A 13,936-nucleotide genomic window follows, 5' to 3' on the forward strand; every position below is an offset into this window, starting at 1 on the left:
CTTTGATGGCCTTTGGTTGTGGTTTTTATACAAGAATCAGGGGCCCACATTTTGTTGTTATTCAAATGCCAAAAGCTGATGATTAAGCAGTATGACTTTTGCTGAAGTGGTCCTGTAAACTGAAACAATAGATTTTATCCATACATCTCTGGCAGCTTTTTGTGCATTGTCTTTTACAGTATAGACAAAGCTTTAGTCACATCCAGAGCGAATGTGACCATATTCACATGACAGAGACAATGTGGCTGATAGATTTTCCCTTATCATATTAACTAGTTTACAAAAGGGACAAAATAGACTTTAGACTAACCTCTAGAATTATACATGTCATTTTTATACTCAAACAAGGTAAGATTGGATGTCAGGACCATGGAAATAAATGCTTTTTATGCACAAGTATAGCATTCATCTCATACAAACATACAACATTTAGTGCATTTGACAATATTTAAGTCTCTTTGTATTTACAGTCTCTTGTAACTATGCATGTGCCATTTATCATTAAATGTGCTAAATATTTTATTTTATATTTATAAATATACATTTATTACTCATATTTAAATATTGCACATGGAAACAGAGAAAATTCAGTTTCCTAAATTTATTACACGCATACGAGCAGGATTGCTCATTCCAAGAGAAATTCAATTGACCATGAGCATCAAATGAACCAAGCAAAAGTAGTTTTTTTTTTAAATTAAAATAATATATTTAATATATTTAAATACATATAAAGTTGTTTAAATATATGTATTATTTGGATCAAATGTATTATTTAAATAAATAATTTAAATAATAAAAAACAAAACAATATATATATATATATATATATATATATATATATATATATATATAAACACACACACACATATATATATATATATATATATACATAATTAAATGAATAAATATAATATAATGAATAAATAAATATATTTATATATATATAAATACGTGGATGAGAATATTTAGCGAGTACGATTTTAGATGTTCTGAAGTATGTGCTTATAAATATATGTGCTTTTTAGTTTCAATAGAGAAATAAAATGTATTTTTTGTTTATTAATGTTATAGGCAGCGACTTTAGTTTAGATCAGATTTTATGACCAATTTATGGAAAATCCTGTTAAATATTTCCCTGTATGTATTCCGGATAAGTTCTACTAACTCTAAAACTTTGAGGCAACTGATTGCCTCTATTTTTTTTTAAAGTTTGCCAACTTAAATATCATCAGTAAGCATAGCTAGTTTTTTTTTTTTATATAACTGTAAATTACAAATAAATATTAATTTAAATCAAAATATATATTTAGTGTTTTGTTCATCTTAATTTAATGCAACTCAAATTTTTAAGTACTGACAACTTTAATTACTTCACTTATGCAACTTAAAATATCCCTTTTATACATATCAAAATTTTACTTTATCTAAACTTTTTTTTTTAAGTCACTTTAAATGTTATTAAATTAAATTATAGAATTTCATATAACTTCAATTCTAGTAGCAATGTTACTTAAATATTTTGTGGCAACTGATTGCCTTTTTTTTTTTTTTTTTTTTTAAGTTTCCTCTATTCAAATATCTACATTTTACAACTAGACAGTCACTGTAAACCCGAATAATTTGGCAAAACTAAAAAAAAAGCAAAAAAAAAAATTAAGTTTAGAAATCGAAAGTTTAAGCAGAACTGGCAGATTTGTATTTTGTACTCATACATTTTACTTGTTCTTAACTTGAAATTTTTGAGTAGACTATTTCATACATTTAACTTAAAATGTTCATGTAATCTCAAAGTGAATAATTGTATTAGTATAAACTTAGCTAATTATAACAAACTAGTTCAATAAATGCTAACTTGCTCATTTGCTAACATGTTAACAATAGCATGGTATAGCATTTTCTGTATGACTGCAGCAATATAAAGCTTGTAACATTGTTCTCAAACCAAGCCACATGCACCACTTGTCCACATGCACCATGATGGTAATTCTCCTAAAATCAACATTAACAGAAATTAGTATAAATTAGCATAACAAAACATTAGTCACTAATCTCCCACTTAACATTAATCTTGCTCAAAAAACCATATTACACTTAATTTAAAAAAAATCTCTCCCTTTCGTGTGCCATCGGCAAAGCATGCTGGGAAATAGAAATCCCAGTTTCAGTTCAATTTAAGTTTGTCTGTAAACTTAAACCTGAATAAGTTTGCAAAACCTAAATAATATGAGGTAATTAGTTACATAAAAATTTTAAGTTAAGAAATGTAACGTTTAAGTGAGCAGAACTTGCAGATTTTTATTTGTAATCATACATTTTTATTGCTGTTAACTTAAAATATGTGAGTAAGCTAATTCATATTTAACTTTTTTTTTTACTTTTAAATTATCATGTAATCTCAATTTAAATATTTTAGTGTAAACTTGGCTAGCTTTAACCAGCTAATTTAAAAAAATGCTACCTTGCTAATTGGTGACATCTATCATACACTGTTCTCAAACCAAGCTCAAGTCAGTTAAATTATAAGTTTGTCTAAATTAAAAGAAACAAGTTCATGGAACTCAAAACAATGAAACAATTCAACTTACTTAAAATGTGTCAGTTTTGTGAACTCAAAAGAAAAAGAAAGTTCTAAATACTCATAAAAGTTAATTTGATTGAACAAATTTGTATAATTTAAGTTGGCCCTACTCAAACCAATTAATTATTTTGAGCATTAGGGTTTACAGTTTACAGTATGTGTGTGACATTAAAATATTTGATTATGGCTGAATCTATTTTTTCAAGTTCCCTAAACTCTAAACTTTATCGGAGTTGTAAAAACTTCAAAAAAATATCTAGTGTTAACTTAAATCTCTGATAGATGTTGAATGAACTCAAAAATAATAGTTAGTTAAACTTTCTGGCACATTTTGAGTAAAAGGTACTCATTATAAGTTATACTTTTTGGGTTTACATTTATTGATATAAATGCAATTTGTTGTTATTATTATTGTTTTATCTTTTAATAATTGTAAGATTTGTAAATGTGTAATAATGTAAAAATCTAATTAAAAAGTTGAAAAAAGCCAGTTAATTTTGTTATAAAAGTCTGATTTAATGCTGACAATTCAGTAAAATGAGAGTACTTTATTATTACAAATATCATTTTATTCTTGTTTATTTTTTTAGATCCAGGCACAAGAAGTGAAAAATCAAAATGTTTATAAACAGTTATGCTTATAAACAGGAAATGAACAGTTCATATAAATTAGTGCAAGCAGAATGGCTAATAATCATTGACTCGTCTGAAGGAGCCCACAATAGCGCAGGTAGCACACCAGTCTCGGTATCTCCTGTATTCCCCAGGTTTCAGGAAGTACTGCCTCCCTCTGTAGTTGGGATATTCATAGAAGATCCAGTAGCCATTCATCACATTACAGGAGTACACATGCCGATGGTGGAAACGGTCAGACACACAGGGGCAGTCATCCATGAATTCCATCATGTGACCTCCGTAGTCAGCCTTCTCATAGATCCTCATTCTGTATGGTCCCCTGTACTGTTGACATCAAGATGCAAAGGAAGGATTCAGTACACTGGCATCAAAGAAACCGTCATGTATATCCACAAAAGCAGCACATTCAGTGAACCTCACCATTGGTATCTGGCGACAGGATCGAATACAGCTACTGAAGCCCATCCATCTCTGGTAGTCAGAATACTCGCCTCGCTTCATAAAATACTGGTGGCCCATATAATTTGGACGTTCATAGATCATGAAACAGCCACTCTCTACTCTGATGGAGTTGCAGCGACTGAAGTAAGTGTGTAGGTCTGTGCAGTCGTTGCTGCACTCATAACTACGACCTTGAAAATTTTTGTCCTCGTAAAAAACAATCTGAAAAAGTTAACAAAACCAACACTTCATTTTAGTGCCGCTATTAGGAGAGTAATCCGTATGCATCAAAGGTTAGTATACATAGGGGAGGTGCAATTCAATGTAAAAGTCACGAAAGTGGTGCCAAAAATCCTACCTTGCCCATGGTCACCGTTGGAGAGATTCCATATGCTTCCCAAGCTTTTTATACTGCCTCTTGACAAACAAAGTATTGTTATTCAAATTATCACAGGAATATGTCAGGGTACTGGCACATGTTACCTTTTTGTTAGAGCACAATATTGGGTTCAAAATATGGATTTTACTTGAAAAAGGATATATAATTACATGTTTGGTGTTTTCTCTTGCATGGTCCAGGGAAATGACTGGTACGGCACCCACACATTCACAACACAATGCTCACAGAACAATATGGAACATCCCTTTTGCATTAAAGAAGTTGCTCAACAGAGGGAGCGGTTACTGAGATTCCATTCTCAATAGGACTTTCAACTGCACTGACATACTTTACAGAATTTTTACAGAAAATGCAGAAAGTATATGGAGAATTTACTAAGGGAAATTAACAGAGAGAAAAAAACCCTATTGTAATCCTAACTGTGTTTTGGGAATGATTGACCACAAGTGTTATGTGAGCATTGTCTCATTCAAATGTCAATTCGTCTCTAGAACAGGGGTGTCACGTTCAGAAACAGGAGGGCTACTATCCAGAAGAGTTTAGCTTCAGCCCTAAATAAACATACCTAAACCAGCTAATCAAGAAACTTCCAGGGATGTGTTTTGGTGCTGGTTAAAAAACATAGATATTGGTTAATAAAACGTTTGTTTTAGCTATTAGTTAGGCTAGCAATATTAGCAACAAGCAACAAGTTTTGTTTATCAATATGATGGTCATTTTCAATTTCTTACTAACACCTACAGCTGTGGATGCAGCATCTTGCAAAAGTTAAGTAGAAAAAGTTCAATGTAGAAATTGCAGCAAGTTTGTCCAACAAATTTTCTGTAACGTGCATGTGTATTATTTATGTGCTTTTTGTAAATCTCTTCTACATGTGGATAAATAGCCTAAATATGTTTAATGGTAAAAGTAAAATGAAATGCAAAACTTTTTAAGTGGAAAAAAATACAAACATCTTTTAGAAAAAGGCCTAGGATTCACAGTAAAAACCAAGCAAGCAAGCAGTAATCATTACATGTTCTTGTGATATCATAACCTACTAATTGACTATGTGTGCAAATAGTTTTTATCAGTCACACAAAAGGAAAAATGATTCACAAACCTGTTAACAGTAGTATTCCAAGAATAAAAATAACCACATAATCACAAAGCCATACTTGCATAAATCCGAGTAAAGTAGGACACTTATCCATCTACCATGTTGTGTATATTCTTCCATTAGTAAAAAACTTGTATTAAGTTAATTACAAAATTGTACAGCATGGCATTGATGTAGCTATTTGGATTATGCCTTAAAAACAAGCAGATATTATCAGAAATGTAACTGTATCCACCCAATCACAACTTAAATTACTTACTTTCATTAAAAATCCAGAATGACTTAATTGATTGATTGATTTTGTCTTCTTACTCAGTCTTCTTCTTTACATTATAAAGCTGAATAGGTGTTTAGGAGAAAAAACGGTGCAATTTGGTATTTGATAGCTTCTTTGTACCACGATAACATGCATGTGTATTAAATACGTCCTCTAATTTCTTTGAGGTCAACGTGCATTTAAATAGCAGAGCTGCTTTTGTTTTTTGTCATGGTAGTGATAGATTTAACTACAATGAGGACAGTTAATCCAGACTGAGCCCCTCATTGTTCAGCCAAAAGCATAAGTTGTGTGATAGACAGTTTGCCCTCAGTTTTGCTTTACTGAATTTTTCAATGAATATTTTCCAGTCTGGTAACCAGATTTTCACTGATAGGTCAGTGAAGGAAATTAAGTTTAGAATAACTATAATTACAGTTTAATTATTTAAATGATGTTTTATGGTGATTTTAAGTTCACGTTAAAACACTACAACAGAATAATAGCCAGACAAGAAGATGTTTCAGTCAAGAGAATTTATTTAGTGCATATGTTGCTGCACAGTTCATGTTGTCTAGTTGAAAGTGGTTATTCTCCTGAGGGACCCAATTCTTGGGGCCGATCCTCCCCAGTCGCTGTACTTTCTGTATTCACCTGGTCCAAGGTAGTACATTCGTCCCCTGTAGTTGGGCTGCTCGTATAGAAGCCAGTGGCCGTCCATCACGTGGCAGGAGTGGATGTCAGATGTATGGAAGTGGTCCATGATGTTAGGGCAGTCTTCTGTGAGTTCAATCATCTGACCTCCCATATCAGCCTGGTCATATAGTCTCATTCTGTAGTTACCATTATACTACAAGAAAACACGGATTTGGGATATACTAAGCAACACATTTATCATTTCATGTGGCAAGAACATGAGAACAAGTGTGTTTCAGCAGTCAAAAGCATTATATTTATTTGAATTCATGAACTAGTGCATGGTTATTTTTTTAATCATTAAATATTTATTCCCTTAAATCACTTACCATGGGGATCATACGGCATGATCTGATATAGTTACTGAACCCAATCATACGCTGACAGTCAGAATACTCGCCCCTTCGCAGGAAGTACTGCTGTCCCATATAATTTGGGTGCTCATACACTATGAAGCACCCACTCTCTACCCTGATAGAGTTGCATTGGGTAAAATAGGGGTGCAGGTCTGCACAGTCACTGCTGCACTCATGATGGCGGCCCTGAAAGTTCCTGTCCTCGTAGAAGATGATCTATTAAAGAAAAGTGGTACAGTAAATCTACTATTCAAGTTTGCAATAATATGAGCTTACAGCTGTAAACTGGCTTCATGTTATAGAGTTAAAAACCATTATAAGTCTATTAGTCTGAGAGTGAGGGAAATTACAATCTTACCTTTCCGATAGTCATGTTGGCATCTGGCGGGGCTATACTGCTCAACACTGGCATCCAATTTATCACTGTCTTTTATAAAACCTAGAAGCAGCTGTGATAAAGTTTTGTCAGCATAAAGTATTGTCATTCAAATAAATCTAGCCCAGGGAGTAGTAATAGGGGCTACAATCAGGGGGACAATGAAACAATCTGATTATGTTTGGCTTGGCCTGGTGCAGTTTTTCCATATTCAACAAAATGCTCCTGTCCTGCTAGCAGAATCTTCAATCTGGCTGCAATCAGCACAATGAATCAATGCAAAAGATCCATTACTGAACCAGTTGAGTAATAGATGCTTAGTCTGGATGAAAGCTGAAATATTGTTATAAGATTCATCTTATATATAATGACCAAACTAAAAAAAATACCAGTAAACTAACATGAAAGCAGAACATGGAATCATTTAAAAAACTTTTGTCCTTTTAAAACTGTATACAAAAGAAAACATTACAGTCATGTATAAGCAGTTTTATTTGATTTATTAGTTTTAGAAACTAAATTAAATTATGAAAAATATACTGTCAAATATGAAGTAAAACATTCTATGAGTCAAAAATAAACAGAGTTTATAAACATTTATTTTTGAGGTAACATAAGAGAGTGTCGAGGCTGCATGAGTTGTTAATTAACATGTTTGCTTGTGTTACTCAACATGGCAGGCCCTAAGTAAGCAAGTATTGCCAATTTGAAGTCTGTATTAAGCTTGATGTGTGTTTACAATAATATTACCATACAAAATGAACAAGTAATAAAATAAAGCATCTAATGGATTAAATATAGTAAAGTTTTAAATGAGGTTTAAAAATATTAGGTTGATTTTAAGCTTGAAAGTTAATTCTAGTAATCCATGATCCGTTTGATGGAACCCACACGGGCACTCATTCCTCCCCATTCAGTGAATCTGGTGTATTCTCCAGGCCTTATGAGGTACATCCTGCCTCTGAAGTTGGAATTTTCGAAGAAGAGCCAGTTTCCACCAATTACCTTGCAGGAGAATATGTGGTTTGTTTGGAACATGTCCATCACATCTGGACAGTCTTCCACAAGAGACATCATTTGACCTCCATACTCCATTCTCTCAAAAAGCTTCACTTCATGAGAAGATCCCTGTGTATGATAGATAGAAGAACAAAAAGTGTATGTAAATTAGCTACTATCCACTCGTTTTTTAAGAAGAAAAAAATCCTGAAATGTAAAAAAATGATTGGAGTGATAAAAAAAAAAGTGAAGTTTGTAATTTCTTTCAATGTAAATCACTCAGTCATATATAGTAGCATATCATCACCATGGGAATTACACGGCAGGAGCAGACAGAATCATTTTTGCCCAACCAGCTTTCAAACTCTGGGTACTCTCCTTTACGGACCAGGAATTGCTGGCCGTTGTAATTTGGTTGTTCATAGATCATGAAGCATCCACTCTCCACCATGATGGAGTTACAGCGGTTAAGATAGCAGAGCATATCTGCACAATCACCACTGCATTCATATTGATGACCCCCAAAATTTTTGTCTTCATAGAAAATGATCTGTTAAAAAAAAGATAGAAGAAAAAAAGAAATTTTATACATGCACAATTTACAGTAAACCATCATATATGTCTTCAATATAACACAAAACAAAAGCCTATTTTTGTGGGTTAACCCAAACCCTAACCCTTTCTCACTTTCCTTACAGTATTGCATACCTTCCCCATTTTTGACAGTGCAGTTGTACCATGGGAGTGTGACACTGCTCATTACTTTGAGGACACTCTTTGGTATATATAGTTGACACGAAGTGCCGACACTGTGTGTGTCATTCATATTACAATTGCAAAAAAAGGGGGGAAAGAAAAGGGGGAAAAAAAAAGTTTCTACTGGTATTCTTTGTTAAAAAAATATTGTCCGTACTGCCATTTTGTGAAATAGATGATAAAATAGAGACTGTAATCACATTTAACAAATCATTAATATCCATACCCAATATCCAATAATTCATGAAACATTGTTTACAAATTGCATTTAAGTCTCGACGTGATATTTATTTAAATCTATGAATTTACAATGGTTTGTGGGATTTGCATATCTCATAAAATGATAAACATGCTTAATGTAAATGTATGTATTTTAATTATTTAAGTACTTAATGTTACTGATTATTTAATTTAATTGTAACTTTTATATCTATATTTTTATATCACTGTTTCTAAAGGATACGTTACAGTTAGGGTTACTCACTCACCAATAAAAAAATCGATTGAAAATATATTTAATAATTTTAAATTATATATATTTAATGCTGATACACACACACACACACATATGACAGTCAGAATACTTGCCCCTCTGCAGGAAGTACTGCTGTCCCATATGTACGTATGTCCCACCATGAAGCACCCACTCTCTACCCTGATAGAGTTGCATTGGGTAAAATAGGAGTTTTTGATACTTACGACTGATCATGCCCAAATGCGCAGAGTCAGAGAGACAGTTGCGTTCAGTCAGTGTTCACAGTCTGTAAGTGTGTTCAGTTCAGTCTTAGAATGTTTCAGCTAGTTGTTAAGTGTGTCCCCTGCATTAGCCTACTTCACCTAAACTAAACTGGGGTTAAGTGTATTGCTCAAGAGCAGGGTTTCTCAAACTCGGTCCTGGAGGGCCACTGTCCTGCACAGTTTAGCTCCAACCCTGATCAAACACACCTGAGCAAGCTAATCAATGTCTTCAGGATCACTAGAAACTCACAGCTAGGTGTGTTTGATCAGGGTTGGAGCTAAACTGTGCAGGACAGTGGCCCTCCAGGACGGAGTTTGAGAAACCCTGCTCAAGAGCCACTAAGTCACACCCCGTATTTAGATTATACACAATCCTATTTTTTTATTTATTAAATATTTATTAAAAAGCATGTTTTTTACACTTCATCTGTTTATCATTAGTTATTCACCATGAGTGAGTTTAATGTGTAGTACAAGCAAAGAGAACAATCAACACCTGTCTCATGGAGGAAAATGTTTCTATAGTTTTATTCAGGTTACTGAACAGTGTAAAGTAGTCTGGCAGCCTGTAGCAAGTGTCATCATCAGGCAGTGACCCCCCCAGGTAGAGGGTGCAAGAACAAAACTGAGTACACTTCAGCACAGACACCATTTTATTTAGTGTGTGAAAAAGGGCATACAGCAGACATTTCAAAAGGACTCCTTTCATTAGAGATCCATGATACGTCTGATGGAGCCTATCCTGGAACTCATGCCACCCCAGTCACTGTACCTCTTGTACTCGCCAGGCCTCATGTAGAAGTGCCTGCCCATATAGTTGGGCTGCTCATACCCAAGCCAGTGACCATCCATCACATGGCAGGAATGGAAGTCGGACATATTAAAGCGGTCCATAAGATTAGGGCAATCATCCATGAGTTCCATCATCTTGCCGCCCATGTCAGAGCGCTCATAGAGCCTCATTCTGAAGGACCCACGATGCTAAATGGGTAACAAAACAGGAGTTAAGGCTGAGTACTTAACTTCAATGTATTAAAACAAGACCATTGCTAACTTTAGATAATGATTTGCTTCAGTCTTTACCATTGGGATCATACGACAGGATCTGATGCAATCATTCATTCCCATCATACGCATGTAATCGGGATACTCGCCCCTTCTCAGAAAGTGCTGGTGTCCCATGAAGTTGCTTCGGTCGTAGACCATGAAGCAACCATTTTCCACTCTGATGGAGTGACAGCGATTGAAGTAGGGATGCAGGTCAGCGCAGTCACTCATGCACTCATGGTGACGGCCGCTGAAGTTCCTGTCCTCGTAAAAGATAATCTAGAGAAAACAATATTTAGATAATGAGAGAAGCACAATAATAATTAATTTATGACTAATACATTATTGTAATTCATACAGACCTTTCCCATGTTTATAGGGGCTTTGAAATCTTTCCTGTGGAGGTGCCAAGTGCTGCTGGAACTATAATATATATCCGAGAAGATAATGGTACTACTGTTTGTGTTGTCATTTATGTCGCAGTGTACTCATGTCAGCAGAAACTGCACAGGAAATCTGTAAACATGACTGTCTGTTTTAGCCTAAACAATCACTGTGATTGCCTCCGTAACATTAGTTTTTCCAGCAAAAGCTGCTCTGTTGAAAGCTGCTGGAAAGGTCTGGGGAAACAACACAACATTAGTGTTAGTCTGCATTTATTTTAGGATTACACATTTTAAATAAAATAATTTAATTTAAACTGAATAGTTTTGCTTCTGAAATTGTGAAATGTCTTTAGGATAGCTGATAATGGATGTTTATATATGTTTCATGAGGGTATCTGTTAAAAAAAAAAGTGATGTCAGTTTGATTACAGTTTGATGTCAATGACAGTCCCATTGCCATTATTCATCTCACTAACTAAAGGCGGGCATACACTGTGCGATTTTCGTCCGATTTTGAGCCGAATTCTGACTCGTGCGACTCTTTTTCGGGTCGGGCCGATTTTCACCTTTGTCGTGTGTCGTTTGTCGTGCAGTGTTCGTGCAGTGTACAGGGGGAAACGAGAGGCGATTAACCTCTCACGACCGGCAATCGGATGGTCGGATGAATTTCTGCAATGTTAGAAATTTTGGTCGCTCCTCGTGACTATATCGCACAGTTGAAGCCACTAGCGGCGCCAGGATTTTGATTGTAGGTGGGCCTCCAGAAAACTGGATGGGCCAGTTAAAATAAGCCCAAAAAAAAAAAAAAAAAACGGGTTCCCCTTCATCTCCGTTTCAGCGCTTTTCTGCGGCACTGAGGACCGCGACTCACTAACCTACCTGAATTTAATGCGTAATTAGCATAGGTTTAAAAAAAATATATATACAATTACAATTTAATTTAATTTAAATTACGTTTCGTTACGTTAGGATGAGATGCGCTCCTGTTCACGTGCAATGCAAGTGAGCGCGCGGGCGCCTCCATGATTTTATTGTCTGCTATATTTTCTTCTTATTTATTAAATCCAATTGGAAATTGGTTGATAAAAAAATTATTAAAATTAAGATACAATTTATACAAAACGAAAAGTGGTCAAAAAAATCATGTCTGACCCACATCTCTCGATATATTGCGCATCCTATCTTACTCGTGCCGTGCGTTCACTTTTCATAATCAACATAGATGAAAAAATAACATTATAATATTTTAACAAATATTAAACTAAATGAGCTTACTGCTACAACACATATGGTAGGCCTACAGACTCTCTATTTGTACAAATTGCTGCACATTAATTTTATTCTGAATTTTGCACGCATAAGTTGAAAGGCATTTGTTTGCATGCATAGTAAAACATATCTGCAACATTTATCAAGTTCACTGATAATTATGCGTTATTAATTATTATCTTAATGAATAATGTAACAAGGACAAAGCATGTAAACTGCGTTGTTTGTTTAGAATGGAATGGATCGCAAATAGATCCGAATGAAGAAACGTACAAAACCATAGTAGAAAATGGATGGGCCCGGACCTAAACTGGGTGGGCCCAGGCCCACCCGGGCCCAATTAGCGCCGCGGCTGGTTGAAGCAGAGCTACGAACCGATTGCCCTAAACTCAGTGTTTTTTCCCTCACTGCGCCTGCGCGAAAACAGTTTCATCTGCAGCAAAAAAAAAGAAAAAAAAAAAAAAAAGAAAAAAAGAAAAAAGGGAGATCTTTAAGTTCTGTAGTTCAAAGCTACAAATTACTGTTGCTCACCTCCAGTTCGTGTTGCAAAATGGATTAACCATTACCCACTTCTTCCAAGCCACCTGCGATGTAGCCTACACTTTGCCTCTTTTATTGTTAAAAAATGTTTTTGAAATAAAGCTGTTTTTAATTTTCATTGATGAATTATTGCAGTGTTCGGCCATATTATAGACTGTTAATAATTAATTATATGTATATAATTCATTGTAATCGACCTAAATGTTTTAGACAATTTTTAATGAGGAGAAGTAGCCTAAGCTTCTAATATTTTATTATCCTCACAGCGCGTTGGTTATGCGGTGATGCGCTATGAAATTGTTGCGTGGCAATTTAATTATAATAGTCTATCACTTTAATAATACAAGTAGCCTTCCCTAATAATAATAATAATAATAATACAATAATAGCTACTAGCCTACTAATAATTTAATATATAAATTGGAAATGCTAAATCTTCTTGATATTGAGCTGATGCTTGTTTTGACAGTATCTCTGGATAGGCTACATGATATCGTCCATAGGCGCAACCCGGCACGAGGATTTATCGCGCTGATTCGCGCATATTTCACACGTATAGTGTGAGCAGTCAAGTCGCAGCTCGACGTTCAGACCGTACAGTGTGAGCACATAAATCCTGAGCTTTGGCTTTACATCGCATGCGATCTACTCGTTCAGTGTGAGTAGGTTCCTTGCTGAAATCGCACAGACATCGCACAGTGTATGCTCGCCTTAATGTATTGGACCAATTAATGTTTTGCAGGACCTTGCCAGTGTAGGATGGCTACTTCATCAGAATAATTGTCAATGACTAATAATGTTACCAGCATGGTATGATCTACGTGATAGCCAGTAGTGACATTTAGTTTGTCATTACAGTCGTTATAATATATAACAGATAGTATATAACTTGCTTGATTCCAAAAGCAAAAGTGCCATCAATTACGATATGTAATGCCTACAGTGTATTTCTAAATAATTTACATTAGCAAACATGAAGAAATACTAATCTTGGGAACACTTTTTTCCCCCGATGGTCCACTTTAGACATTCTAAGAAACAAGAGGTAACTTTGCAACTACATGTCAACTAACTCTCATTAGAGTATTAGTAGACTGTCTGCTTAATATCTGTTAACACTTTATTTTGATGGTCCCCCAACAGACATTCTACTGATAATAAGTAACTTTGTAACTACATGTCAAATTATTTTACTTAACCAGACCCTAACACCTAACCCAGTACTAATACTCTGATGAGAATTAGTTGACATGTAGTTGAGAAGTTACTTATAGTTAGTAGAATGTCTAAAGTGGACCATCAAAATAAAGTGTAGCCCTATTCTCTTTTAGGAATTAAAGCATCCCCCACAGATGCCATA

At 34.6% G+C, this 13,936-nt stretch overlaps 3 protein-coding genes across 3 annotated transcripts; all 3 read right to left on the bottom strand.

The window, feature by feature from the left end:
• Positions 1–3,136: 3,136 nt before the first annotated feature.
• On the bottom strand, positions 3,137–4,034 carry LOC311297998 (gamma-crystallin M2-like). The gene is made up of 3 exons (XM_084420538.1): positions 4,017–4,034; positions 3,638–3,880; positions 3,137–3,541 (listed from the first exon to the last, which is right to left on the bottom strand). The coding sequence occupies exons 1-3, from the start codon at positions 4,023–4,025 to the stop codon at positions 3,269–3,271; spliced, it is 525 nt and encodes a 174-aa protein (XP_084276664.1). The 5' UTR covers positions 4,026–4,034; the 3' UTR covers positions 3,137–3,268.
• Positions 4,035–5,987: 1,953 nt separating this feature from the next.
• On the bottom strand, positions 5,988–10,777 carry LOC311297863 (uncharacterized protein; the record flags this gene model as incomplete). Its single annotated transcript, XM_084420340.1, has 6 exons — positions 10,744–10,777; positions 10,418–10,660; positions 10,045–10,315; positions 6,824–6,870; positions 6,439–6,681; positions 5,988–6,263 (listed from the first exon to the last, which is right to left on the bottom strand). The coding sequence occupies exons 1-6, from the start codon at positions 10,750–10,752 to the stop codon at positions 5,988–5,990; spliced, it is 1,089 nt and encodes a 362-aa protein (XP_084276466.1). The 5' UTR covers positions 10,753–10,777.
• On the bottom strand, positions 7,700–8,557 carry LOC311298002 (gamma-crystallin S-1; the record flags this gene model as incomplete). Its single annotated transcript, XM_084420542.1, has 3 exons — positions 7,700–7,969; positions 8,148–8,390; positions 8,549–8,557. 3 exons carry the CDS (start codon positions 8,555–8,557, stop codon positions 7,700–7,702), a joined length of 522 nt encoding a protein of 173 aa, XP_084276668.1.
• Positions 10,778–13,936: the final 3,159 nt, after the last annotated feature.

This window comes from Rutilus rutilus (assembly GCF_951802725.1).
Source record: "Rutilus rutilus genome assembly, chromosome: 10".
Lineage (NCBI taxonomy): Eukaryota > Metazoa > Chordata > Actinopteri > Cypriniformes > Leuciscidae > Rutilus > Rutilus rutilus.

What these genes read in the sequence shown, in the direction of transcription:
- LOC311297998 (XM_084420538.1), bottom strand. An exon ending in CCTGTCGCCAGATACCAATG is followed by an intron (nt 3,542 to 3,637) that starts GTGAGGTTCACT and finishes TGATGTCAACAG; the next exon opens with TACAGGGGACCATACAGAAT.